This window comes from Protopterus annectens, chromosome 12.part0 (assembly GCF_019279795.1).
Source record: "Protopterus annectens isolate FY-2018-M chromosome 12.part0, PAN1.0, whole genome shotgun sequence".
In the NCBI taxonomy this organism is placed as follows: domain Eukaryota; kingdom Metazoa; phylum Chordata; order Ceratodontiformes; family Protopteridae; genus Protopterus; species Protopterus annectens.
The window spans coordinates 944607592-944635571 of NC_056746.1; the positions used below are offsets into that span (position 1 = coordinate 944607592).

The window sequence follows — 27980 nt, forward strand, 5'->3', positions numbered from 1 at the left end:
GATATGAATCTGTTCCTCCAGCATGTCCTATTTATTTCTCTGCTGAGGTTTAAGTCCCTGGAGCGTGTAGCTCTAAGGGATTTGGATTTCCTGAGGTGGAGCATGTCCATGAATTCTGGGTTGGACATGGCTTTATACGTCGGGCACAGATCGCCTCTGAGTAGGCGGTAAGCAACTGAGTAGAGCTGGAGTTCCTTTAGCCTAACTGCGTAGGGCATCTGTTTGTCTCCTTGATCCTCTTGGTGAGGTACTTTTGGGGTCTTTCCAGTTGCAGGTGTCAGATAAGGTACATCCCAAATGGGGTATTGTATTCAATTATGGGCCTGATGAGTGATGAGTAGAGGGGCACAATGACCTCTCTTGATCTAGATGTGAACCCTTTCGTGATGAGGTGAGCTATATAGAAGGTCTTTCTAACCACTTTGGCAACGTGATTGTCAAAGGAGAGATTGCTATCTACTTGGGTCCCCAAATCCCTAATTACTTCTTCCGTACTTAATGGATCATCACCTATGTGGTAATTTGTGGGCACTTTGTTTTTCCCAAAGGGGATGACTATGCACTTTTTTGCATTTAGCTTTAGGCCATGGCTCTGGCACCAGTTATCCGTCTCTGTGAGACCCTTTTGAAGGATGCTTGTGTCAGTCAGCGAGTTGATTATGGCACCCAGTTTGCAGTCATCTGCGAACTTGGTCAGCCATAGTCCTCCCGTGTTAGTCTGTACCTCAGAGAAGTATATACCGAACAAGAGAGGTCCCAGGACTGAGCCTTGTGGGACGCCACTTGTAACTGGTTTATGGCACCTGCAATTCTGACCATGTGGGCTCTATCTCTGAGCCAGTTTGCAACCCATCTTGTGACATAGGGGTTGATATTTAAGCTGGAGAGCTTATTTATGATGCCCGAGTGGGGTATTGTGGCAAAGGCTTTTGCGAGGTCCAGGTAGGCTGTGTGGACTACCTTCCCTTCATCTATGGCCTTGGTGACACTTTCAAAGAAGTCGACCAGGTACAAGAGGCAAGATCTGCCCTTAACAGAGCCAAAATTGGTAGGATCCAGTGTTTGGAGGTTCCCAGTGTCTTTGTTTGAGTTCCATGATGATACGCTCCATAGCTGATCTCTTCCTCTGAGGGCCTCTGCCCTCAATAGTTCCAGACAGGTATCATCCTGGGGTCATGGTGCTGTATCGGGGCTTGTTCCTCCTCTCTGGGGAACTTCACCCTCCAAGATTGGGGATGGGACCACTTACAGCCCCTCTCCTTTCTGGGTGGTAGAGAGGACCTTCTCCAGGACTGGAGCTACATCTCCTGCCCCTCCGGGTCCATCCCTGCCTCTCTACCTTGGGTGGTGAGGCCTGCCATCCTGTCCCGGGTCAGCACCCTTATTTAAGCCTTCAGGGGGTTTCCTCCACTCACTGGGTCCCTACATCTTGAGAATCCTCCCCGAAGCCCTCCACGGAAGACGTACCTTGTAATAAAAAGTGCAGGAGTCACTTGGACTCCCCCATGGAGTCCCTTACAGAGGACAGGGACCTCAGTAAAGGAGATGGGTCCCCTAGATCTCTGCCTGGTGATGTCTCCTTTGGGGACATTCTCGAGATTTTGAATCAGAAGGGGTGGATGGTCTCCCCAACCCCCATCTTTGGAGGAGTCTGTGTTTCTGAAGGCTTTCACGATGAGCCCATCTACTTCCTGGGTGTCTTCCCCTGATGACGAGTTTGTTGATTTTATCGACAGTAAAGAGTGGAAGGAGTCTCTGGTGGCCGCGGCCACCAAGAAGGAGCTGGCAGAGCTCCACGGTCCATCTCCGGAACAGGGAGTCTTTGGCAATAGACTGTTATGGGAAGTCTGCTTTGGCTTTGTTTGGACTGAGGACAGTTAATTACTTGGCACACTTCATCCACTTCCCAAAGGACTTGGTCAAAGAACTCATCACTTCCCTTAGAGTTATTGCTGGCGGAGGACCTCAAGAAGGTGTCTCCCAAGCTTTCTACTCTGACGTACCTTGCCAATTCCTCGATGAGGTTAATTTCCAATGCTGTGGAAGCTACCTCTTGAGCGGCAGGTACTGGCATAGCTATAAGGCAGCATGCTTGGTTATGACTATATGGGTTTGTGGAACCCTTCAAGGAGTCCACCCTCTTTGGACCCTCCACCAAGGACACTGACCAGTAGTTGGCAAGAAGGGAAAACTTTGTCCGCTGTCGGGATCAAGTTTTCTATTCCTCAGATGTCTTTCTCAAAGACCCAATGAGGAGCGAAGAATATGTGGTTCCAGAAGACAGTCTTCCTTCCAGGATGCTCCGGAGGATTCCTCTTCCAGATGCAGGGGGAGAGGATTCAATGGCAGATGCTGCCCTAGAGGCAGGGGGGAACCACAAAATCAGGGCTTCATGGAACCCTTCTCTGAGCAGCCTGTTCAGTGCTCCTGAGGTGTTGCCCAACTGCTCTGCCCTGGAAGTAGTAGAGGGTCATATTTCTCTTCACCAACTACCCTGGAAAAGCATTACCTCCAATCAGTGGGTGTTGAACATTGTTTCCAGGGGTTATTTTATTCCCTTTTTGCAACCCCCTGTGACAGAGGTATCTCCTTGACGTTCCAGCCAGTCAGAAGGAGTTTGCCTTCAACAAAGTTCAACAGCTTCTTCTAAAATGAGGCATCCAAGAAGTCCCAACAGGAAAAAGAGGATCTAGAACTTAAACTCTTTTTTTTTTTTTTTTTTTTAGTGCCAAAAAAGACCAGGGACTTGCATCCTATTTTGGACCCAAGCAAGCTGAAGCTATTAGTCAGAAAGTCCAAGTTCTGGATGGTCACTGTTCAGTTCATTCTGCCTCTCTTATGCAAGGACGATTGGATGTGCTCAGTGGATCTCCAGGACGCTTGCTATCACATCAAGATAGACGCTTCAGGAGACCCCTTCACTTCCGGTTAGGGGCCAGTCGTTACCAGATCAGATCCCTGCCCTTTGGACTCACTACAACCCTCTGGGTGTTTACCAATTATATGGCAGCAGTAGCGGCTCACCTGTGGCTGCAGGGATTTCAGTTGTTCCCTTACCTCAACAATTGGCTGTTCTTGGCACCCACAGGGCATCGACTGTCACAAGCCATCCAGTATGTCCTACTTTTGTTTAGCCAGTTGGGAATTGGTCAATCTTTCGAAGTCAAATTTGGTCAGTATGCAAATGTTGGAGTTCATAGGAGTCCAGCTAGATGCCGTCTCCGAGATTGCAGCATTGCCATTCTGCAGATTCCAGTTGATCCAGGAGCAAGTCCTGCAGATCTTAAATCTTTTGCATCCTCTGGTCAACCTGATTCTTTGGACCTTATGATCCATGGCTGTGGCCATTCAGCTTGTTCTTCTGACAAGGTATCATTTGTGGATTTTGTAGTGGACTCTGGTGGTTCAGTGGTCTATTCTGTATCAACCTATGTCATGTCCATACAACTGACACCTGTGTGCAGATGGCACCTTCTCTGGTGGCTTCAATATCAGGATCTCACCTTAGGCAGGCCCTTGGCAGGCCCTTTTCTCACCCTCTGCCTAAGGCCATGGTGACCACGGCTGCTTCTCTGTTGAGGTGGGGTTGGGGCATTTTCAGCGGAGAACTGTTCAAGGCACATGGTCCCCTGTAGAGACCAAGTTGTACATAAACTTCCTACATAAACTTCCTGGAGATGAGAGCAGTCCTACTCCATTGTAAGCCTTTTCAGGACTGCCTTCCCCCAAGGATGATTGCATTTCAGATCGACAATATGGCAGTGGTCTAGTATACAACAAACGGGGGAACACTATCTTACTCATGCAGGGAGGCCATGAGAGTGTGGGAATGTCTTTGGGGTGCTTTCTCCTCACAGTGCATATACATATACCCACGGATTCCAAGATATTGGCTGACATACTCTGCGGATCTGCATCTTGAGTCTTCACTAGTGTTCCCTCAGTCCTACTATGGCAAAGCAGATTTTTGACCACTGGGGTCACTGTGACCTCTTTGCCACCCCTGCCAACAACAAATGCAGCATGTACTTTACTTAGATCCCCTCACCCAGGGAGTCACCGAGGGATGCTCTGTGCACGATTGGCCTCCGGGTCTTTTTACTCTTATCCTCCAGTCCCTGTGATCCCCAAAGTTTTGCAGAAAGTGCATCACCTGGGGACATCCCTGATCCTCATAGCCCCTTTCTGGCCTCGTCAACCGTGGTTCCCCTTCATCTGGTCTCATCTGAAGTATCCTCCTTGGATACTGGATCCCCTTTTGGATCTGATCTCCCAGCCTTTGGGGCTTCCTCTTCCAAATCTTTGGACTCTTCATCTAACTGCATGGCTTCTCCAATTCCAATGATTTTGAAGCAGTCTAGGCTACCTTCCCCCATCAGGAATATTACCTTAACTTCCCAGAAACCTTCCACCAGGAAGGTTTACAGTAGCAAATGGAAAAGGTTTTCTATCTGGGCCAAGAGCTGGAATCTGGATCCCTTTTTTGCCTCTCTTTCAGATATCCTGTTGTCCTCACTTTTTCAGGCTGGGGCAAGCTTTTCTACTGTTAAGCTCCATTTGGTACAACCAGATAAACAACAAACTGAGAAAACACAAGAAACGGACCGCAAACCCAAACGAACAGCGATAGAGTACTGGTATAAACAATAAGTACCACAAGTTCAAAGGTTGAATACCGTGCTATAGTTCCAAAACGAGCAGCTTCAGCAACAAATACTGTCAGTAAATAATAAGTCCCAAAAGGAAATACTCCACACAGATGACCGCAAGCCGATACTGAAAAGAAAACTTTTATTTTACATGAAATTAAGCGCTTTTCGTCCCACTAAATTGTGGGACTTCTTCAGACGAACAAGAGCAAAGGATAAAAACAGTTTAAATACCTAATTTGGCGCCAAAATGTAAGCGCCGTAACCCAGCAACACTAAACAATAATTAAAACATGTTAAACTATAATCAATTTGTAATTTAGATAAAATATAAAAACTGACTATGATACACATCAAATACTTAAATTCAATTAAAAATGTTTAAAATTGTAAATATATATTTTTAGTAATTAAATAACCAACCATAAAATATATAAAACTGAAAATTCATATGTCTATTTTGACTAAAAGATGCAAGAATGAATGTAAAAACAAGTAGGTATACAAGCACAATTAAACCTAAGGATGTTAAGTATGGATATATAAAAAAACGTGCTACAAAATTGTCATAAATAATAATAATAGTGCTTATCTACGCACACTTTTTAATTTTAAAATTGGATACAAAGAACAAATCTCATTTAATCCTGGTGGTGTGCTAGCATTAAGACGAAGTTGCCAGTATAGTTCCTGCACTTCAAGTAACACCTGTTCAGGCCCATCTCGTCAATCTTTTACAATGTATCTACCGCTCTAAATAAAAGTTAATGATTAGTGTTTTCTAAAATGTGTTTAGCAAGTGCATTGTCTAATTTATTTTTCCTAATAGCATATAGATGCTCATAAACCCGTTCAGGTAATTTTCTGTCTGTCTTGCCAATATAAAAGGCAGGGCATGATTGGCACTGAGCTAAATAAACAACTCCCTTTGACTTGACAGTTAAATTTGTGTTTGACTTTATATATGACATTCCTAATGGTGAAAGATTCACCTGTAACCATGTGTGTGCAATATCTACACGTTACATTGGAACATTCCCTTTCTGAGAGGGGTATTTATATTGGTCTGTATTATTTGTTTAAGATTCCTTCCCCTTCTCCAGGTAATTTTTGGTTTGGCTGGTAATTTATTGTTTATATCAGTGTCAAACTTTATCATGTTCCAATTTTTATTAATAAAAATGATAACATCACTGTCTGAACTAAATGGAGTAATAAGTGCCAAATTAGTAACAGGAGTATGGATATTACATGTATTAGTTATTGGATACTGATGGATACTTAAAATAGGAAAATAAAGGCCTTGTTCTCTTTTAGTAATAACTTCTTGTATTAATTGATCCAGGAATTGTTGTGGATAACCCCTACTGGTGAACATTGTTCCTGTTCAGTTTCTTTAATTTCACTTTTTACTTTGCCCATATACTGGTCGATGTTTCTTTTTTTTTTTAAGTTTTACGTTCTCCTTCAGCATAGATGGAATAATGTTACCTAGATGTCGAACTATTTAATGACTATATTAACAAGGTTTTTTATGCACAAATATACAGAAAAGAAACTTATTCTAATACTTTCCTCGATTACAGTAGCAACCACCCCACATATCAAAAGAAATCTGTTGTAAAAGGGCAATTAGTACGAGCAGCTCGCATGGTTTCAAGAAATGATCATTTTTATGATGAATGCCAATTATTAAAAACAATGTTCGTTATTGTAATTATTGTTTATTGTTGCTGGGTTACGGCGCTTACATTTTGGCGCCAAATTATGTATTTAAACTGTTTTATCCTTTGCTCTTGTTTGTCTGAAGAAGTCTCACAATTTAGTGGGACGAAAAGCGCTTAATTTCATGTAAAATAAGTTTTCTTTTCAGTATCTGCTTGTGGTCATCTGTGTGGAACTATCTGTGATTTACATCATTTATTGCCAGCATTAGCTTTAACGCTGTTTGTTTTGGAACTACAGTGGAGTATTTCCTTTTGGGACTTATTATTTACTGACCGTATTTGTTGCTGAAGCTGCTCGTTTTGGAACTATAGCATGGTATTCAACCTTGAAGCTCCATTTGGTGACAATTTCTCATTTTCATGAAAGCGGCGAACCTTCGTTCTCTTCCAGGCTCTGCAAAGTGTTCATTCTCGGATACCTTTCCTCCTTGGGATTTAACCTTAGTGTTGCAGTGTCCAACTCTGAGTCCATTTGAACCTTTCACTTGGTGCGATCTTATAGGTTCATAGGTAGGTACTAGGTTGTCTGCCTAAGGGCATTTATAAGCCTAGCCAGAGGTTCTCACGTTCGATTCTCGGCTTCTCAGTTCTGTGTGGAGTCTGCATGTCCTTCCCGCGGTTGGGTAGCGTACAGAAGACGTGTGCGTAAATGGGCATGCCTTGGTTGAAGGTTTGGTATCGAGCTGGCACCTTGGCATTTTGTAAAAATCTACTGCCAATCATAAGCAGACCGGAGTTCCGCTGTGGCGATCCCTTACCAGGAAAAGCTGAAAGATAAACAACAACAACTTTTCTTTATTACAAAGATGTTTATATATATCTAGGATAGATTGTTTTAGTGGTATGCCAGAGACCAGGTGTTACCCTTGGTTTTAATAGATTTTTTGGTGTCGTGTTAGCCACAAAGCACTATTAGATTTTAGCCTAGCAGTTCTGAAGGGGGTTAGTCTGTTTAGGATGTCTAGAAAGGTTGTATTAAAATAGTCAACTGCAGTATCAAGGGGAAGAGTTTTGAGGGGTGACCAGTCACAGTGGGGTAAAAGGGAGAGGAACATTTGAGTACTAAAGTTTTTTCTTTTTGCTTCAAATGAGGCAGAAATAGGATTGTCTAGGGGATTAAAATGGTATCTAAGCATGTAAGTGGGGAGGTGATCTCTAATTCCATCTGGGAGGCACACTGACTGGAAGGATAATAGTGAAGGTTTGATGTTAAGTTGTCAATCTCGCCTTCATTCTTGCTTGATGGGTTCGGAGCCGATCCCTCGGCTCCGACTCGGCACTTGCTAAGCTCGAGAGTCACTTTTACCAGCTCGAGGCAGCCCCATATCCCATGATGCAAGGCGGTAAGTACCCAGATCTCGTTTGCCGCTTCGCTTAGGAGGTCTTCTTTTTACCAGCTCCTGGTAAGTTGTTCACTTTTGTGAGATTTAAGCCCCTTTTTAGTAAAAAACCTTTTATTGATAGTTTTAAGTTTATTTTGTTTATTTTTTCCTTTTAGTGGATTTATCTATTCTAGTTGCTATCTGTATAACCCGAGTAAAGCCATGTAAGTTAATGAAGTTTGAGGGAATACCAGAGTTATATCTTCAGTTGTACTGTGGTTAGAACAAGGGGGGATTGTAAGTAGCAGTTACAGTTAGATGCTTATGAGTTGATTTCCAGTTTAGTAAATATTTCAGCATTGGCAATTTTTTTTTGTGGGGAGTTGGAATGTTGCAGGTAAGGACTGGTATAGATGGGATGGATTGCTGATATGTAGGAATGGGACCAGGATTGAGATGCATGTCTCCACTGAGTTGTAGATATGAATAAAAGTATGTTTTGAACTTGGTGAGCTTAGAAAGGAGATAGTAATAGCCAAGGGGAGAATGAGATTTGGGGTAGAGATGTATATATTTATTTGAGAAGAATCCTGTCATAGTGCTGTTGTAGAGATTAGGGGTGATTCTGAAGTTAGAAGAAAGTGCTTGATAGGGTAGATAAGAACATAGTAGAAGTAATGTGGTAGATGTAATGTGGCTGAAAAGTATAAGAAGAGAAATGATCATTGTGTGTGGTGATATAATTTTAAGGTGAAAGATGTTGATGGAAGAAGCCATTTTAAGAGAAAAATAAGACAAGCTTGTGAAGGGTGGTAAGATAGTGACGGTAGAAGGAGGTAGATAAAAATGAGGGAGGAAAGAATCTGGAATATAGGAGTGCGGGAAGTAGGACATGTAATAAGTGTGTGATTGATGGAGAGAGAGAGGGAATGGGTAGGTAGAGGTAAATGTAGAAGTAGTAGGGGCAAGGGAGGGTAGCAGAGTGAGCCCAAGCATAGCGAGATGGACTAGACCTCGAGAAACTAAGAAAACAATCACCAAAGCCATACGTACTAGCAAATGGAAACTATGGCTTACCTTGAGTGCTAACAGCTATGCAGAGAAAAATAGATTTAAAGTGAGAGCGTGATAGATTACAAAAGCAGGCAAGGAGCAAACAGAAAAAGACAGTCTATGATAAATTGGCTGGTCCTTCAGAGAAGCTTTTAAATTTCGAGAGGATTGTATCATTTGATGACACTGTGGCCAGTTCAGAAAGCTTTACCGCATTGGCCAGCACTGTCATTTGTGTTAATAATTTCACTCAGTATAATTGGGTACCCTTGTAAGAGCCTTGGAGTAGCTGGCTTTGGGGTGTCTGGTGGCAGTGTAACTACCTTATAGTCTGGGCAGAAGAGGGCATAGGTAGTAAATCTGTGCCGGCTGTGTGTGTGCGCGTGTCAGCTGCTTGGAGCAGAGATATGAAGCACTGGATGTTCTTCATGTTTCACTGTTGCAGTCGTTACATTTGAGTAGTCTGCTTGCAGGTTGCCCTCAGTCGGCCTGATTAACAAAGTCTTGGGTCCTGCGTCGGTTGCTGTCCCTTCTTCCATGACGTCAGGTCATCAGGGGCATAAAACATGCAGCCGACACCATTACATCAGTCTTTCTTGCCATGCGGTGCCCGAAGCAGAAGCACTTCACAACTGCTGGTCGGCTGACTCCTGAAATTTTCGTTTTCGAGTTTCAGAACCGAAGTCTTCAACTAAAAGCTAAGTACCCTGTTGGGGAAACTTTTTCTTGCTCCTTACCGATGTCAATAAAAGTTAATAATTGCATTACTTGTGGAAATACCTCATAAAGATTTTCATTCATACTGTTTCATAGTTATAGTAGTGTACTAGGCTATCTGCCGTGGGGCATTTACAAGCCTAGCCAATAATGATGTGGCTTTCGCCACCCTGTATTATATAGCTGCGCCTCTCTAGTAGTGACACATGTGGGACCCCATTATTTAGTATACTATATCTCTGTCTAGTAGTGACACTGAGGTGACTCCCGGGGTAAACTTACGATCTCCCATCCATGCATCGAGATTTTTCTTGAACAGTGCCAATGAAGGGCTCTGTCTCACATGAACTGGGATTTTGTTCCAGAGTACGGGTAACCTCTGTGTTATGAATCTATCCCTCCAGCATGTCTTATTTATATTTGTGCAGAGGTTGAAATCCTTAGCTCGCGTGGTTCTGGTGGATTTGGATTTTTTGAGATGGAGCATGTCCATCAGTTCTTGGTTGGACATGACCTTATATGTTAGGCACAAATCACCTCTGAGCAGGCGGTATGCTACTGAATAGAGCTGGAGTTTCTTTAATCTAGCTGGATAAGGTATATGTTTGAGTCCCATGATCCTCTTGGTGAGGTACTTCTGGGGTCTTTCCAGTTGTTGTATGTGCCGGGTGAGGTACATCCCAAATGGAGCATTATATTCAATCATGGGCCTGATAAGGGAGGAATATAGAGGTGCAATGACCTCCTTTGATCTGGATGAGAATCCCTTCATGATGAGATGGGCAAGGTAGAAAGTCTTTCTGACCACTTTGGCAACATGGTTGTCAAAGGAGAGGTCACTATCAACTTGAGTCCCCAGGTCTCTGATTACTTCTTCCGTACTCAATGGGTTATTGTCTATGTGATAATTTGTGGGTACTTTGTTTTTCCCAAAGGGGATGACTATACATTTTTTGGCATTAAGTTTGAGGCCATGATTCCGGCACCAGTTGTCCGTTTCAGTGAGACCTTTCTGTAGGATGTGTGTCAGCAGGTGAATAGACTATGGCACCCAGTTTGCAGTCATCTGCAAACTGTCAGCCATAATCCTCCCATATTTGCTTTCACATCTGAGAAGTAAATGCCGAATAAGAGCGGTCCCAGGACTGAGCCCTGTGGGACACCACTCGTGACTGGTTTTGAGTCTGACATGGCTCCAGCAATTTTGACCTTATGGGTTCTGTTTTTTAGCCAGTTTGCTACCCATCTTGTGACACATGGATTTACATTTAGGCTGCTGAGCTTGTCTATGATGCCAGAGTGTGGTATTGTGTCAAAGGCTTTAGCCAAGTCCAAGTAGGCAGTGTGGACAGCCTTGCCCTCGTCGATGGCACTAGTGACTGACTCGAAGAAGTCAACCAGGTTTAAGAGGCAGGATCTGCCTTTTACGAAACCAAACTGGGTGGGATCAAGGGTCTGCAGATCCCCAATGTCGCCATTTATGAGTTCCATGATGATTCTTTCCATAGCCTTGCAGACCAGGCTGGTCAGACTTATGGGTCGGTAGTTACCAGGGTCAGTGGAATTTCCCCCTTTGTGGAGTGGGACCACTGTTGCTGTGCGCCAGTGTTCCGGTACATATCCTGTAGTGAGGCCAAGATTGAATAGCGTTTTTAGGTGTGGGTTTAGTTCATCTTTAAGTTCACATAACACGCAACCGGGGATACCATTGGGTCCCATAGATGCTGTGTTTTTTGCTTTGTTGAGTGCTGATTTTACCTGTATGTCTGAGATGACAGGTAGGTTACATTCAGCAGGGATAATTATTTCACCTTTCGGGGGTGAGGGAGGGGAGAAATTTGCACTGAACCTATCTGCCAGAATATTGGCAATGTCGGTAGGGTCAGTGAATTTTTTGTCGTTTACCAACTCGGAGCATATCTGAGAATTTCCTCCCAAGGTTCTGACATAATTGAAGAAGGCCTTGTGATTGTCCTTGGTATCCTTGGCAATCTTTCTCTCAAAGTTGGCTTTAGATGTTTTTGAGAGAACGTAGTTTTTTACTTGTGCTGAACAGGGAAGCCTTTTCCTTGTGGGATTTGGCTTTGTCCTGCAGTAGCTTCCTTCTTTTGTTGTACAGTTTGTTTATAGCCGGGGTCCACCAAACCGGGCGTCTTCCCTTGGTGGAGAGGGTTTTGGTTTTAGTTGGGATTGCTTGATCCATGCATTCTTGGAGATGTCAGTAGAAGGCTTTTGTGTAGGATTCAGCATTTTGGGAAGTGGTTTTCATTAACCCAGTAGGCTTAAAGGATACCATTTCTGACTTAAGGAGCGTAAAGTCAGCTTTTGAAAAGTTTTTCACTGTAGTCTTTTGTTCTGGGAGTGGGGGTGGGATATGTACATCCAACGTGATCAATTTATGGTCAGATCTTACTAGTGAGGGGTTTACATCCGGTGCGGAGCATTTGGGCCCCATGTTTGTGATAACCAGGTCAAGTATATTATCTCCCCTCGTAGGAGAAGTGACCAGTTGCTCCATAGCATTCGAGTTAATGAATTCTAAGAATCTTTGGGCTAGGGTGTTAGGGCTAGAATAGTGGGCCCAGTTAATCTTTGGGCTAGGGTGTTAGGGCTAGAATAGTGGGCCCAGTCTATGTTGGGGTAGTTGAAGTCACCCAATATGATGGTGTTTGGTGTGACATTCATATCCTCCAGTGTCTTCAGGAATGCTTGATGGGATTCCTGGGATTGGGAGGGTGTTCTATAACATGCGACCAGTTGTATGGCAGTTTTGCCTATGGTGAGTAAAACTTGTATGGTTTCTGATGCTTCTTGGGTAGCCACCAATCGAGAGGTGTAGGTGTCCTTTATGAAAATGGACAGTCCCCCTCCCTTTGTGGTTCGGCCTGGAACTTGAGGCCGAAAAGCATGATATGAGGTATAGCCTGGTAGTGCTGGAGTGCTCTTAGGAGCCTTGAACCAGGTTTCAGTTACTGCACAGACATCTGTATTCCTTGCCTTGGCCCTGACCACGACATACCTTGCTGTCGGTTTTGTGCTTTGTTTAATCCGCACACTATCCATCATCTGTATACTTTTGCCTCTAAATATTTCGGTTCTTTGTTTAATTATCCAGAAATGTCATCGGTTAGCCATCTGACTACTGGCATTCTGAAAAAACACAAAGATAAAGACAGAGACAGCCCGCCGAGGTCCAAAACTGCCGACGATGCTTCTTCTAAGCCAGTCGCCAGTTCGCCGGTACTCTGGTGCTTTCGCAGCCCCTGATACCAGCTACTTCTGATTCACAGGCCTCTATTGAGACCCATTCGGAGTCCTTTGTGCTGCGAGATGCTTCAACTATGGAACCCACGGGATGTCTCTACCTTGGATGGGTCTGGAGCCGCTTTGCAGGCACCGGCTTCTGAAGGTGTTTTCAGGCCTACAGATTTGTATATTAGACAGACACCATCTTCAAAACTAAGGCCAAAATCTAAATCTTTGTTTAAAAAAAAACAACGCCTGGGCCACATGTGCAGGCCCCTTTGCCTAAAAAGTGAATTATCAAAATGGCTGAAGATTTAATTCCTCTGATCAGGGGTAGCCAACCCCCCCTCCCCCTTCTAAGAGGCCTAGGCAAGACATTGATTTTGAATCTTCTGAACAGGATTCTATTTCTTCTGACTCTTCTATTGAACAGGATTTGTGTATACCTACTTATCAGGACTCTGATGCAGAAGATTCCATTCCTTCTGCTTCTCCCCCAGAGGATTTTTCTTTTGGGGAAACTTTACATACCTTAAGGTAACATTTCCACTGGGAAAGTCAGGATTTCTCTGAATCTAAAAAGAGACTTGGGGATTTTCTTCTTCTTCCTCAGCATAGGCCTTTGGCTATACTTCCTGTTCTAGATATTGTTGATGTTTTTTCAGAATCTAGTATGGCCTCCGGCTCCTTGTAAGCCAGACAGATATTACAGGGTTCCTGACTCCCACAAATTCTTTTTCAAAAATCCTATTGCAGATCCTGAAACCATTTCTCAGGGTCCCAGGGGCATTAAGGCTTCTACTGCTAAAAGTCTTACCCCTTCTGATAGAGATTCCAGGGCGCTGGATAGGTGGGGCAAGAAGGTTTACACTTCTGCAACCTTAGCAATCAGGGCTTTAAACTGTCAATTTCATATGCTTAAATATCAACAGCATATCATAGGACTGCTTAAACAGAAAAAGGTGATAATTTCTGACTGTGTGGAAAATAAAGATTTACAGGATCTATTGCATTCAGCTGAACAAGTTGGAAAACCTACATTGCAATGTGGTTTTGATTCTTTGGAGGCCTCTTGAAGGGCTGCTGTAACTGGGTCTGTGCTAAGAAGGCATGCTTGGCTCAAAGAGCAAAGTCTCCATCCTTTTGAGCCAGCTGCTACTTCAGACTTAAAATTTGTTTGCTGGAAAACCGCTTTCTTTTAGCAGTCATTTCAGCTGGATGGATTTCCAAATTACAGACTCTTATGGCAGTGGAGCCTTTCATCATTTTTCATGCGGACAGGGTGTCTCTCAGGACCAGTCCATCCTTCATGCCTAAGGTGGTATCCGTTGTGGCTCTTAATCAGACCATTCATTTGCCAACTTTCTTTCCCAATCCACAGAACAAGGGGGAGCGGATTCTGCATTCATTGGATGTACACAGACAACTTAGATTTTACTTATACAGGACAAAATCTGCGAGCGTGCGTGTGTGTGCGTGTGTGCGTGTGCGTGCGAGTGTGTGTGGAGTGCGAGTGTGTGTGTGTGGAGTGCGAGTGTGTGTGTGTGGAGTGCGAGTGTGTGTGTGTGGAGTGCGAGTGTGTGTGTGTGGAGTGCGAGTGTGTGTGTGTGGAGTGCGAGTGTGTGTGTGGAGTGCGCGAGTGTGTGTGGAGTGCGCGAGTGTGGAGTGCGCGAGTGTGGAGTGCGCGAGTGTGGAGTGCGCGAGTGTGGAGTGCGCGAGTGTGGAGTGCGCGAGTGTGGAGTGCGCGGAGTGCGCGAGTGTGGAGTGTGCGTGTGTGGAGTCTTGCGAGTGTGGAGGCTTGCGAGTGTGGAGTGCGCGAGTGTGGAGTGTGTGGAGTGCGCGAGTGTGGAGTGTGTGGAGTGCGCGAGTGTGGAGTGTGTGGAGTGCGCGTGTGTGGAGTGTGAGTGTGGAGTGTGAGTGTGGAGTGTGAGTGTGGAGTGTGAGTGTGGAGTGTGTGTGTGGAGTGTGAGTGTGGAGTGTGTGTGGAGTGTGAGTGTGGAGTGTGGAGTGCGCGTGTGTGGAGTGTGTGGAGTGTGTGTGTGGAGTGTGGAGTGTGTGTAGTGTGGAGTGTGGAGTGCGTGTAGTGTGGAGTGTGGAGTGCGTGTAGTGTGGAGTGCGGAGTGCGTGTAGTGCGGAGTGCGTGTAGTGCGTGGAGTGCGTGTAGTGTGGAGTGCGTGTAGTGTGGAGTGCGTGTAGTGTGGAGTGCGTGTAGTGTGGAGTGTGGAGTGTGTGTAGTGTGGAGTGTGTGGAGTGTGTGCGCGTGGTGCGGAGTGCGTGGAGTGCGTGGAGTGCGTGGAGTGCGTGGAGTGTGTGTAGTGTGGAGTGTGTGTAGTGTGGAGTGTGTGTGAGTGTGTGTGTGTGTGTGTGTGTGTGTGTGTGTGTGTGTGTGTGTGTGTGTGTGTGTGTGTGTGAGTGTGTGTGTGAGCGGGCGCGCGAGTGTTTTAAAGCTGATGGATGATTTGACTATATTTTGTATATCAGTGTTCAGGAAACGATTACATATGAGAAGCTTCTCTCCTTTATCTTGTTGCTTTTGGATAATGTTTAATGGCACAAGTGTAGCCAGGCTAGATTTATTTGGAGTGGTGCAAAATTGTAATTTTTTTTTTTTTTTTAATAACTGCCACATCTGCTAAGGGAAAAATCTAACAAATGTACATAATTGGGTTTCTAGCTACTCAATCAGGTGTGTAGAATTTTCTAGGTAGTGGTGTTTTAAACTGGTGAGAACCTGGCACTAGTTCAGATTTGAAAGTAGAGATGTGGACTTTAATCTCCCCCTCCCCAATGTCTGCCTTTCTCCACAGGTGTTTTTATTTTATGCCCGGTATTAGTGGCACACAGAGTGAAAATAATAAAAACACTGAAAAAAAAAACCCACTATGCTTCTTTTTTAGTGTTCTGCTCTTGAGAACGTTAAAGAAAATGTCTCTTGTGGTGTTCAGTAATTTTCTATCAGTATTAGTTGAAGTTCTTTTGCCCCTGTTCCCAGTTGTTTCACCTCCCATGATGTAACCCGATTTGCTTTTAGCATAATGATTTGTGATCCTAAACCAGTGTTTTTAAAAGTGTAAATGTTTGTTCATAACTGAATTATTTTTAAGGTTGCCTCTTCATTTTTTTCTCTTGTTTTTATGAAAGTGCAGTGTTATAGTGAGCAAAAATTGTTTTGTATTCTTTTAATGTCTGCTTTTTGGTCACTGTCCTCCTATCGATATTAGGATCTCTCACTGAGCTGTTCCTTTTGTCACTCATGCTGTCCCATGATGAATTGGGGTCATGTTTCCACCCTTGTAGGTAAATGAGAAAGGGCTGTATCACTAATGAAGCAAGACTCGTGAACTTCAGGGATGTGATGGTAGAAGGTTCTGTCTTGCTTTGTACTTGTTCATTATCAGTCTTGGAAATCCTTGGGTGAATGTGCAGCACGTCATTTCAGAGCATACATATGAGCTTGTATACCTGATCTTACTTGGTTGTTTTTGAAACTTCTCTGCCTGATTTTGAGTGTTTGACCAAGTCTAACCCTCCAATTGCAGGTAACCCATATTCTCTAGCACATGTCATTTATTCTCCCAGCCTTAGGCCTGCTAGTCTGCAGCAGGATTTTGGGAAAACACTTTGCCCCTCTTTTCAGTGGGCTAGCCAGACTTGGTGTATTTGAGGGAAACTTGGCTAACAAAATCATAAAGGAGCTTAATGTCTGTACTGTTGGAGTTGTGTCTGCAGCCTTCTCTGAGACCCTTTGTTCTTGTGAAGTTTTTATTATCCCATCTCTCTTCTTGGTCCAGACTCAGCAAAGAAACTTTATCATTATCCTGCCTGTATTTAATATTCTTGGTATGCTACAAGATTAACTGAAGCTCTCTAAACATAATTTTTATTTTTTTTTTCTGCAGACTCCTGCTTGGCTGGAGCAGATGATTGCTCATACCACTTGGCGAGATTTGTTTTATAAACTAGCTGAAGCACACCCAGATTGCTTGATGCTTAATTTTACTGTCAAGGTAATAATTTTTTATTTTTTGATGAAATACATTTGTATTGAAATGTGACGTTAAATGGTTTTACTTTGTAAATTATAAGCTTGGTCAGAACCACAGGCACACTGGCATTACTACTCTGTCCTTGCCTAAATATCCCTGCTTTTGAAATGCTTGCATATAAATGTGGGATGGAGATTTTGACATCTAGGAAAATGCAAAAAGCCAGTTATATGAATGGGAAATGATGGAAAGTTGTTTAAGGGACATCAACAGTGTATATATTAAAAGAAATAAAAGCGTAAAACAGAGTATATCTACTTCAGTAGTAGTTTTACAAAGCTAGTAGGAGGAGTATTTGAGAATGAATTTTCTGATCACAAGGCATTGTGAAGAGTTTTCAGTGAAACAGAATGAAGACTAACTAATGAAAGCACTAACTACTGCATCAGAGGTAATGGCTAGCAAAGCCTTTGTAGATTCATTTGCAAATTACATAACTATTGTCTAAATTATAAGGTAAAATATAGCTGTAGTATGTTGACTTTTCTGTGGTCTTCTCACAATCAAATGTTGACGAAAAGGCTAGAGTTGTTATTGTACATCTTTGATGTGCTTATCAAAATCGCAAAAAACTGTAAATATGAAAAGTTAATCTTTGAACACATTATAAAGACCTGTAGTAAAAGTATTACTAATCTCAAATCTGTTTGTCATCGCATATATTTAAGCTATAATACTTTGATTGCTATGGTCTTCAAATAATATTTCAGTTGTCAGCACTATATGTTACTGTTCTACCTCCGTACTATAATGTTCACTATTACTTTGTACTGTGTGTAATTACGTCTGTTATCAGTGGTGTTTTGATTTTAGTGTAATGTTCTGCACTTCTGACCCAGGTCATCGCTGAAAAGGGTGAGAAAACCACTGCACATACCTGGTTAACCAATCAAATAAATTAAAAGGTTTATTTGATGAAGCCTGTCAAGCAGAGGCTTTCCTAGCAACATTTAAAACCAGTTTGGATGACTGGATGGGAGATTACAAATTTTCATGAGGAATATAGGAAAAAAGAGAAACTGAGAAATAAGAGCCAGTGATATTGTTAGCTTGGATAAAATTTACTTGCTGGCTAGTACCTGCAAGAAAATCAACCAGAAAATGTGAAGAGAAAACACTGTCTGGGAATAATCCTGTAGCTATTAAGCAAAAAGCAGTTTAAGCTTCTGCTTTGGTACAAGAGATGGATTCCTGTAATTTTGTGGAAAAAATAAATCAGGTGTACTCAGAGTTGATTTAAAATGATGTATTGAAGAACCAGTTCAACACAAATAAAAGGTTAAGAAAAAAATAGAAGCTTTAGATAGCAATTCAGATGAACTGATAAAACTGCAAAATCAGAGTCTGAAAGGCTGGCTGAGTATGAGGCTTCCCAAGAAGAGCGGTTTCAAAAAGTGGTAGAGTTACAAGAAAACATACACAGAGAAAACATGAGATTTTCTGGTGTACTAAATAAACCGGAAGGAACAGTCAGGATTAATTTTGTGCAATTACAAATAAGCAACTGGACATTTTATAGCAGGATTTGTTAATTGAAAGGACACATCAAGTGTATGCTCCAAACCTGGCTATGAGAAAGCAGTCAAGGCCTGTATTAGTAAAGATGCAGTCATACCAGCAGAAAGAGTTGATCCCTAAAAAATTGTGGCAGAAGGGGAAAAGCGTAAAAACTGTAGGTGCATAATTGGGGATCATATGTATGGTTCCTAAGTATGTAACAAAGTCTGGTAGATTTAGGGTTTTTGCTTGGAAGTGTTTGTTTAGGCGTTTTTAAACCCCAAGCACACAGCAAAGTTTTCCTCATGTAGATGGCAAATGTTGGAGGTGTGATGGAGAAAAAAAGGTAACTGGGAACATGTGATCTGATGTTGTCCTTTCATGCTTCCTCACTGATTGGTCTCAGATCCAACTTGGCCGTGTTTTCTGTACTTCTGGATCAGAGTCTCGACTTCCTCCCTCTTCCCATAATGCATCATACCTTCCATAACTCCTCAGATCTCCTTTGCTACCATTGCGACCAGATGTGTTTTTTGAGTCTAGTGGGTTATTTGTAAGTTAAAACAAATTTCCATTTGAATTCTATTTACTGTTGCTTTTAGCTTTTCTATCCTCCATTCTTTGTAGTCATCCACAGGTGTTAGGGACTGCTGTCTTTTTTTCACCTATTTCAACTTTCTGTTTGTGCCATTGGCACTTTCCATTTCGCTTTTTAACTTAAAAAAAAAAAAAAAAAAAAAAAACTTTAGTAGTTAGTAAAACTTGTCTTTCTTACATTTACAGCTTAATTTTGTTGCTGTGTGTGTGTGTGTGTGTGTGTGTGTGTGTGTGTGTGTGTGTGTGTGTGTGTGTGTGTGTTTGTGTGTGTTTGTGTGTGTGTGTTTGTGTGTGTGTGTGTTTGTGTGTGTGTGTGTGTTTGTGTGTGTTTGTGTGTGTGTGTTTGTGTGTGTGTGTTTGTGTGTGTGTGTTTGTGTGTGTGTGTTTGTGTGTGTGTGTTTGTGTGTGTGTGTGTGTGTGTGTGTGTGTGTGTTTGTGTGTGTGTGTGTTTGTGTGTGTGTGTGTGTGTGTGTGTGTGTTTGTGTGTGTGTGTAAGGGCATTTCTCCCATTTTTTCTTGGGTGAACATTTGCCTGCATTAAAATGTCGAACAAACCAACAGGCTTCAAGACATGCACTTCTTGTGGGCATAAGATCCCCAGTTCGGATGCCCACAAGAAGTACATCTGTTTAGGGCCAGGCCATTTGAATGTGGATTGTGCATTCAGTGGCTCCTTTAATCCCCAGGCCTTGTCCGACAGAGGAAATAAGCTTATATTGAAGGGCCTTTTGCCAGCATCATTGCCTTCTTCTGGTGCTCAAACCCCCTCAAAGCATGGTAGTTCAAAGAATCTAAAAAGATGAGCCTTTTCGCTTCTCTAGAAGTCTCATTGGAGCCATGTGAGAAGAGAAGTAAAGTCTCTGATCTGACCCTTTCGGATCCAGTTGTGACCAAACCACCTTGAGATTCCAAAACTTCCTTGGCTCCTAAGACATTATTGGACCCAATGGCGTTGGATCCAAGCAAAGTTAAGGCAGTGTCTGATCCTAGGACCCCATCAGATCTGATAGAAACTGTAATTCTCTCTGGATCTGCTGATCTGAAGTTGTTGTTTTCATTTGATCTTCAAGCTCAGGGACTTTGATCTGGCATGGATCTAACTCGACCGCATACTTCAGATCCAAGCTCCTCCCCTACCCATAATGCCCCTGTATCCCTCCTCCTCCCAGATCTCATTTGCCACTCATTCAAACAGCAGTGTGGTCTACAGTTCGAATTTTCTCCTTTTCTAGTGTCTGTGTTTGTTCTTGTTTGGCCATGACCGCAGCACCAAAGCCTGTCTTCAGGAAATGCACCGAGTGTAAGTATAAGCTTCCCCTGTCTGATGCCCACACTCTGCATTGTTTGTTTGGGGTGGGGGTGGGTGCCCCACTTGGATTCCTTCTGTTTGATCTGTGCAGGCTTCAACTCTCTAGTATTGATCGACAGGAGGAACAAATTCATCCTCTAAGGCCTCCTTCGGAGGCCTCTGCTTCATCTTCCTCCATCACGGCTTCTGGGACTCAACCTCCTGCCAAGAAGACCAAAGACTAGGAGAAGGCGGTACATTAGAAACGGGATTGGTCCAGGAAGTGGTCCCCAGACCGCTCTTCCTTGGTCGAACCCCCTGCCAAGTCCTGTTGTTCAATCTGAGCGTGGGCCTTCCTCTACTCTGGTCACCTAGTTTCTCGCCGGAGGTCACTCGAGCTTGATCTTCTGTTTCTGCCTCCCCCTGGTGCAACTCCAGGCCCGAGTCGACTGCATCCTCCATCCGGTCCTTTCGGAGCCTGACTGAAGCTGAGGTGGACAGCATGATGTGGAAATTCATTTGGGCCCAAATTCAGTTGGGAGTCCTACCCTACTGCTTCCTCCTCTGGGACTGGGGGCATACAGTTCTCCTTTCACTGGATTAGTCTTTATCTGATCAGACTCCCAGTTTTGGAGTAGTTTGGTCTGACCTTGGGTCTGAGGTTCCCCAGTGTCGAGGGGTTGGCGCCGATGGACCTGGGTACCTCAACTCCGACCTTTGTCCTGAGTGGTTCGGCTCTAACATTTTTAGAGCTGACAGACCTCTTGGATCCGAAGCCTTGGTGTCTGATCAGAGGGAATGGCATTGACTTCGAGGCTTTAGGAGTAGTTTCTTCCTGTTGGTGTCTCAAAATTGGGAGGCTTGCCTCTGGCTCCTCCCCCCAGTGCAGGGAATGGCAGATCCGCCCCTGGCCATTCTGACTTTGGGGATCTGCTCTCCTTCTACCTTTGATATGGAGAGGCTTCTCTCGGCTCCTTTAAAATCTCTGATACTTTCCTCCTTTGAGTCCATCCTGGCTCCATCTCTTTCTGGGCCAGAGTCTGCCATCCTGCCTGTGCAGGGACAGCCTGTTGCAACTTTGCCTCAGAAGGTTCCCGTTTGGGAACTTCCCAAAGCTTCTGAGTCCTCCCAGGAATCTCCCCCCACCCCCGGAGGAGCCCCCTCGGAAGCACACATGCAAGAGGAGGCACTTGGACTCCCTGCCGGAGTCCCTCAAGGAACATACAGACTTGGAGGAAGGGGGGGGTTCCCCTTGATCACCCCAGGAGGATGTCTCCTTTGGTGACCTCATGGAGATCCTGCATCATTGTGGCAGGTGGTCTACCCAAAGGCGCAACCCAGATGAGTTGCTATTCCTGGAGGCGTTTGGCATAGGACCCCCCTCTACCTCTTGGGTATCCCCTTCTGCGGATCCCCTTGTGGATCTAATTTAGTCTATGGCATGTAAGGAACCAGATACGATTGAGCCTATCCCCAGGCTCCTGGACAAAGTACTTAGTGCTCCCTCAAATAGGCACCATTGTTCGAAAGGGTCCCCAGTTGATGCCATGGTGGTTGTGGTGGCCACCAAAAAAGAGCTTGCACAGGAGAGCTTTACGATCCATCCTCCAGACAGTAAGTCTCAGGTTATCGATAGTTTTGGCAAGTGAACCTATTCATCAGCCACATTTGCCTTGCGTGCGCTGAATTATTTGGCACATGCAATCAGACTGCAGAGGGACCTGGTCAAAGAGGTAGCTGAGTCTGCCCCAGGGTCCATGTCAGCAGAGGAGAAACATTTTTTTTTCCTCCCGCATGGCCACCCGTACTTCTGTCTCGAATACTTCCATGAGGCGTCTATCATATGTGACGAAAGGTGCCACTCGGGCCACAGGAACAAGCGCAGCCATTAGGCAGTACACTTGGCTCCGGCTTTCTCCGAGCCCTTCAAGGCGTCTTTCATGAATGCCCTATTTGATGGTTCCACCTTGTTTGGAAGAACGGTATGTGATACTTTAGCCCACAGCGAGAAGGATGGGAAGATTATCCGCCATCGAGGTCCGCTTCTCCAGCCCGCAACAATCCTTCTCTAGGAATCAGCATGGGGTTAAGAAGATGTGGCTCCAGAAGTCTCAAGGTTCTCCCCAGGATGATCGGGATTCCCTTCCCCCAGAGGCAGAGGAGTATATGACAGACGCTGGCCTTGTAGCAGAGGGGAGCCCGACGAACCAAGGGCCTCGGGATTCTTTCCCAGACAGACCCTTGCAGCAGCCCTGAAGGGTTGCCTTACTGCTCATCTGTGGAGGCAGTCGGGGGAGGACTATCTCTGCACCCATCAGCCTAGAAGTCTGTTACCAACGATCGTTGGGTGCTGCATATCATATCCAGAGGTTGCTCCATTCCCCAATTCCTCTCAAACACTTCCAGGACGTTCCACCCAGTCAGCGTGAGGAGACAGCTGTAGAAATTGCCAGGCTGCTTGAAAAATGAGTCCTCTAGCCCATCCCCCCAGACCAATCCAGATTAAGCATTTATTCCAGGTTCTTTTTAGTGCCAAAGAAAACTGGGGACTTAAGACCCATGCTGGATCTTTCAACCCTGAACCTGTCTGTTGCCAAGACGAAATTCTGGATGGTCACTCTTCAGTCCATTCTGCCCTTCCTGCTGATAAATGACTGGATGTGCTCAGTAGACCTTCAAGACGCATACTACCATATCAAGATGAACAGGCACTCCAGGAGGTTCCTTCGCTTTTGGCTAGGAGGCAATCCTTTTCAGTTCAGAGCATTCCCCTTTGGGATCACCACCGCCCCCCCAGGTGTTCACCAAAGTGATGGCGGTAGTGGCAGCTAGCATGCGGCTGCAGGGGTTTCAGGTCTTCCCCTACCTGGACGATTGGCTCCTTTCCACTCCCTCCAGGCATCGACTGATTCAAACCAGGGATCATCATCTTCAGACTGCTCAGTACTTTGGTATAACCATAAATCTCAACAAATCTCAGCTATCACCAAAGCACGTTCTGGATTTCATAGGTACTCTGATAGATACTACCCAGGGCAGGGTGTTTCTACCTCCAGACAGACTGTTATCACTCCGTCATCATGTGGGTTACATTTTTCAAGCCAACCTCCCCCCAGCGGGTTCAGTTCTTCAGGAGTTGGGGTCCATGGTAGTAATGATCTCTCTTGTTCCAATTGCATGTCTTCATATGAGTGATATTCTTCATGTTTCACCGTTGTAGTCCTCAGACTTTGGTTATCCTGCCAGGGGTAGCCATCAGTCGGCCCGAATTCCAGAGGCTTATTATTTCTGTGTCCGTATCTGTTGCTCCAGGACTGATGTCAGGTCATCAGTGGTATAAATCAGGCAGCCGACGCCATTTCATCAGTTTTTCTTGCTGAGGAGCCTGAAGCAGAAGCAGTTTGCATGGGTGCCGGTCGGCTGCTACTTGAATTTTGTCTTCCGAATTGAAGCTGAAGTCTTCTAAAGCTAAGTACCCCGTTGGGGATCCTTTTTTCTTGCACTAACCGATGTCAGAAAAAGTAACAATCGTCTTGCCTCTGGAAAGCAAATACCACACCGAGACTTCAATTCTTACTGCGTCACTTGCTTAGGCCCAGATCACGAAGTCCCTCGCTGTCACTTTTGTGCTTTAACCCCAGAACCATACGTCATTGGGCCCTTATTGTAGCTAGATATTTTCATTTACAGTCCTCTAATTCCGATATGGCTTCGGTAAGCCATCCAACAGTAGATCTTCTGAAAAAACGTAAGGATAAAGACAGAGACAGGCCACATTGGTTCAAACCTACCTATAACGCTTCCGTTAAGCTAGTCGTCAGTTCTCCGATCCTCAGTGAGGCACGTTCGCAGCACCCGATGCCTGCTTCTGTGGATTCGTAGACTGCTGCCAAGATCTTTTTGGAGTCCGGTATGCCGCAAAACTCTTCGACTAAGGATCTTGCAGTTGTCTCTCCCCTGGATGGGTCCGGAGCCTCTGAGCAGGCACCAGTTTCCGAGGAAGTACTTCGCACTACTGATTCTTGACACAAACCGACTTCTTTCGCTTCTACCGTTCTTTTGAAAACTACTGAGGTTCTTAGGCCCAGGGTACGAACCACACCCAAGAAACCGAAGACCTAATCTCAGGCACCTGCTTCCTTGCCTCAGTCACAAATGCTTAAAATGGTGGAAGACCTTATGCTGATCAGGGGAAGCCAAGCTACCCCATCCAAAAGAAAGAGATCTGTCCCCGGTAGTTTTGTCTGAACAGGAGTCTGACTCTGATGCATCTGAATAAAAAGACATGCAACCCCTCTCTGCTTATGAGGATTCTGATGCAGAGGATTCCATTCCTTCAGCCTCTATACCCGAGGACTTTTACTTTGTGGAAACCCTTCATACCTTAAGGGAGCATTTCCAATGGGAATATCAGGACTATCCTCAGTCTAAAAAGAAACTCAGAGAATTCTTAGATCTTCCACAGCACAGACCCCTGGACATTCTCCCAGTCCTGGCTGTTGTGGACGAAGTTTTCCTGGAATCCAGTTTGACTCCTGACACCCTTCCTCTTGCACCCAGAAAACCTGACTGGTAGAGTACCTGACTCGCACAAACTTCTTTTCAAAAATCCTACTGCTGACCCTGAGGTAATTTTTCAAGGGCTTAAAGGAATTAAAGCAACCTCTGCTAAGAATCCCACCCCGTCAGATAGGGTTTCCCAAGCAGTAGACAGATGGGGTAAAAAAGTATACACCTCTGCTACTCTTGCTATCAGAGCACTAAATTGCCAGTTCCATATGCTACAATTTCAGCAACATACCATGGAACTCCTCAAACAAAAAGCATCTTCCTTTCCTACGTGTGCAGAATCTAAAGAGTTGCAAGAGTTAATGCATTCTGCAAGTCAAGTGACTAAGCACACCTTACCTTGTTGTTTAGATGCCCTAGACGCTTCTTGCAGGGCAGCAGTCACCGGTTCTGTCCTTAGAAGGCATGCATGGCTTAAGGAACAGCCCTTGCCAGACCATGTTAAATCTAAATTATTAGATGCACTCTTGCACAAAGACAACTTATTTGGCACTAAGGCAGAGGAAGTCTTAAAAAAAGATGGAAGAAAAAGCTAAATCTATGCAGACAGTTAAGGATTTCCCCACAGGTCCAGCCATCCAGGCTCAGCAGGCATTGCCCCTCCAAGGACCGGTCCTTTCCTGCTCCCACCAGGTCAGTTTAGCCCAGACCCCGAGGAAGCAGACCCCCCAGAAAGCAGCCACAGGAAATGCATAGGTCAAAACAGTGGAATTCCTCCACTTCCAAACCAAGGAGTTCTAAGCCACCCCCTCATGGTAAGAACTCAGTGACTCTCCTCCCCCACCCCCATGCCTCTGCCCACCTGCACTTGCCCCTAGGAGGAAAACTCTCCTTTCACGCAAGCAGCTGGGCCACCATTACCAACCACCGCTGCGTCCTCAACATAGTGATGTTCTTCGTGTTTCACTGTTGCAGTCGTTACATTTGGGTAATCTGCTGGCAGGTTGCCCTCATTCGGCCTGAATTCCGAAGTCTTGGGTCCTGCGTCGGTTGCTGTCTTCTCTTCCATGTCGTCAGGGGTATAAAACATGCAGCCGACGCCATTTTCTTTAGTCTTTCTTGCCGCGCGGTGCTCGAAGCAGAAGCATTTTGCAACTGCCGGTCGGCTGACTACTGAAATATTCGAGTTTGAGTTTCAGAACCGAAGTCTTCACTATAGCCAAGTACCCCGTTGGGGAAACTTTTTTCTTGCTTTTTACCGATGTCAGTAAAAGTTAATAATTGTATTACTTGTGGGAAGCAAATACCTCATAAGGATTTCCATTTATACTGTATTCCTTGCCTAGGCCCTGATCACAACGTGCCTGGCTGTCGTTTTTTTGCTAGATTTAACCAACGCACTATTAAGCGTCGGTATATTTTAACATCTAAGTATTTTGGAAACAGATTTCACTACCCAGAAATGTCGTCGGATAGCAATCCGACTAAGAGAAAAACACAAAGAAAAGGACAGAGAAAGACAGTCGAAATCCAAAACAGACTAAGCTTCTCCTAAGCCAGTTGCCGGTTCGCCGATACTCTGTGAGGTGCTTTCGCAGCTCCTGATACCCGCTACCTTCGAGTCGCAGGCCTCTACCGACACCCATGTGAAGTCCGACATGCCGCAAGTTACTCAAGGTATTGGACTGACAGATGCATCTCCCTCGGATGGGTCTGGAGCTGCTGAGCAGGCACCGGCTTCTGAGGGTGTATTCAGACCTCAACATTTTTATATCAAACCGACGAAAGCTGCAAAACCAAAGGCAAAGATACCTTCTAAAACTAAAAAAACGATGCCTGAGCCATATGCACAGGCCTCTATGCCTAAAAAACAGATGGTCAAAAATGGCTGAAGACCTTATTACCTTGATCAGGGGTACCCATCCCCCTCCAGATAAGAGGCCTAGGCACGACACTGATTAGGAATCTTCAGATCAGGTTTCTATTTCTTCTGATTAGGAATTATCTATACCTCTCTATGAGGATTCTGATACAGAGGAGTCTGTTCCATCTGCATCTCCTCCTGAGGATTATTCATTTGGAGAAACCTTGCATGCTTTGAGGGAGCATTTTCACTGGGAGATTCAAGACTTCTCAGAATCAAAAAAGAGACTCAGAGATTTCTTTCTCCCTCAGCACAAGCCTTTAGCCATTCCCCCTGTTTTAGACATTGTGGATGATGTGTTTTCAGAGTCAAGCCTGACCCCTGACTCCTTACCTCAGGCTCCCAGTAAGCCTGACTGGTATTACAGGGTCCCTGACTCTCATAAATTTTTATGTAGAAACCCTGCTGCTGATCCTGAAACTATTTCACAGGGTCCAAAGGGAGTTACAGCAAAAAACCCTACCGGCTCCGACAGAGATTCAAGGGCACTGGACAGATGGGGTAAAAAGATTTATACATCTGCAACCTTGGCAATCAGGGCCTTAAACTGTCAATTTCATATGCTTAAGTACCAACATGTTATGGGATTGCTGAAACAGAAAATGTTGATTTCAGAATGTGCAGAAAATAAGGAATTGCAGGAATTATTGCATGCAGCTGAACAAGTTGGAAAGCATACTTTGCTATGTGGTTTTGATTCTTTAGAGGCCTCCTGCAGGGCCGCAGTTACTGGATCTGTGGTTAGGAGGCATGCCTGGTTAAAGGAACAAATTTGCCTGATCATGTTTAAAGCTAAATTGCTAGATGCACCTTTACAGCATGATTCTCTGTTTGGTATTAAGGCAGAAGAGGTTTTAAAGAAAATGGAAGACAAAGCTAAGTCTATGCAAACTGTTAAAGATTTCTTACAAGTGCAGCCACCTAGATTCAGTAGACACTGGCCTACAAAAAATTGGTCCTTTCCTGTGTCAGACAGAGCTCAAAGGGACAAATCCAGATGCCGTAAGGGTTCCAGGTACCAGGCTCAAGACTCATACAGGTCAAAGCAGTGGGGCGCATCCACCTCCAAATCTGGAGGAGATAAAGCGCAAACCTGCAGAAAGCAATACCAATGACTTCCCTCTGCCCACACCAAGCACTTGTCATTTGGCAGCACCCATAGGGGGAAAATTAGCACTTATTGCTCAAAATTGGCAGTTAATAACCCAGGACAAGTTGGTACTAAACATCGTATCACAGAGATACAGATTCCATTTCCACACTCTGCCAATGACAAATGGTTGGTCAGATCTGCCAAAAAAACAATGGGCAGAGGCTCAAACAGGTTACATCCCTCATGGATATAGGGGCCATTCAGACAGTACCAGTACAGGAAAAAGGACAAGGTTTTTACTCAGGACTGTTC

The 27980-nt window shown here is 44.5% G+C and overlaps 1 protein-coding gene across 3 annotated transcripts in view; it reads left to right on the forward strand.

Annotated features, from left to right (window-relative positions):
• The window catches only part of NELFCD (negative elongation factor complex member C/D), a 1198759-nt gene that overhangs the window by 175487 nt on the left and 995292 nt on the right, over positions 1-27980 (forward strand). For all 3 annotated transcript variants that reach the window (XM_044089975.1, XM_044089974.1, XM_044089973.1), the window contains exon 5: positions 16614-16721. In XM_044089975.1, coding sequence (XP_043945910.1) covers positions 16614-16721 — 108 coding nt within the window. The remainder of the gene's footprint in view (positions 1-16613; positions 16722-27980) is intronic.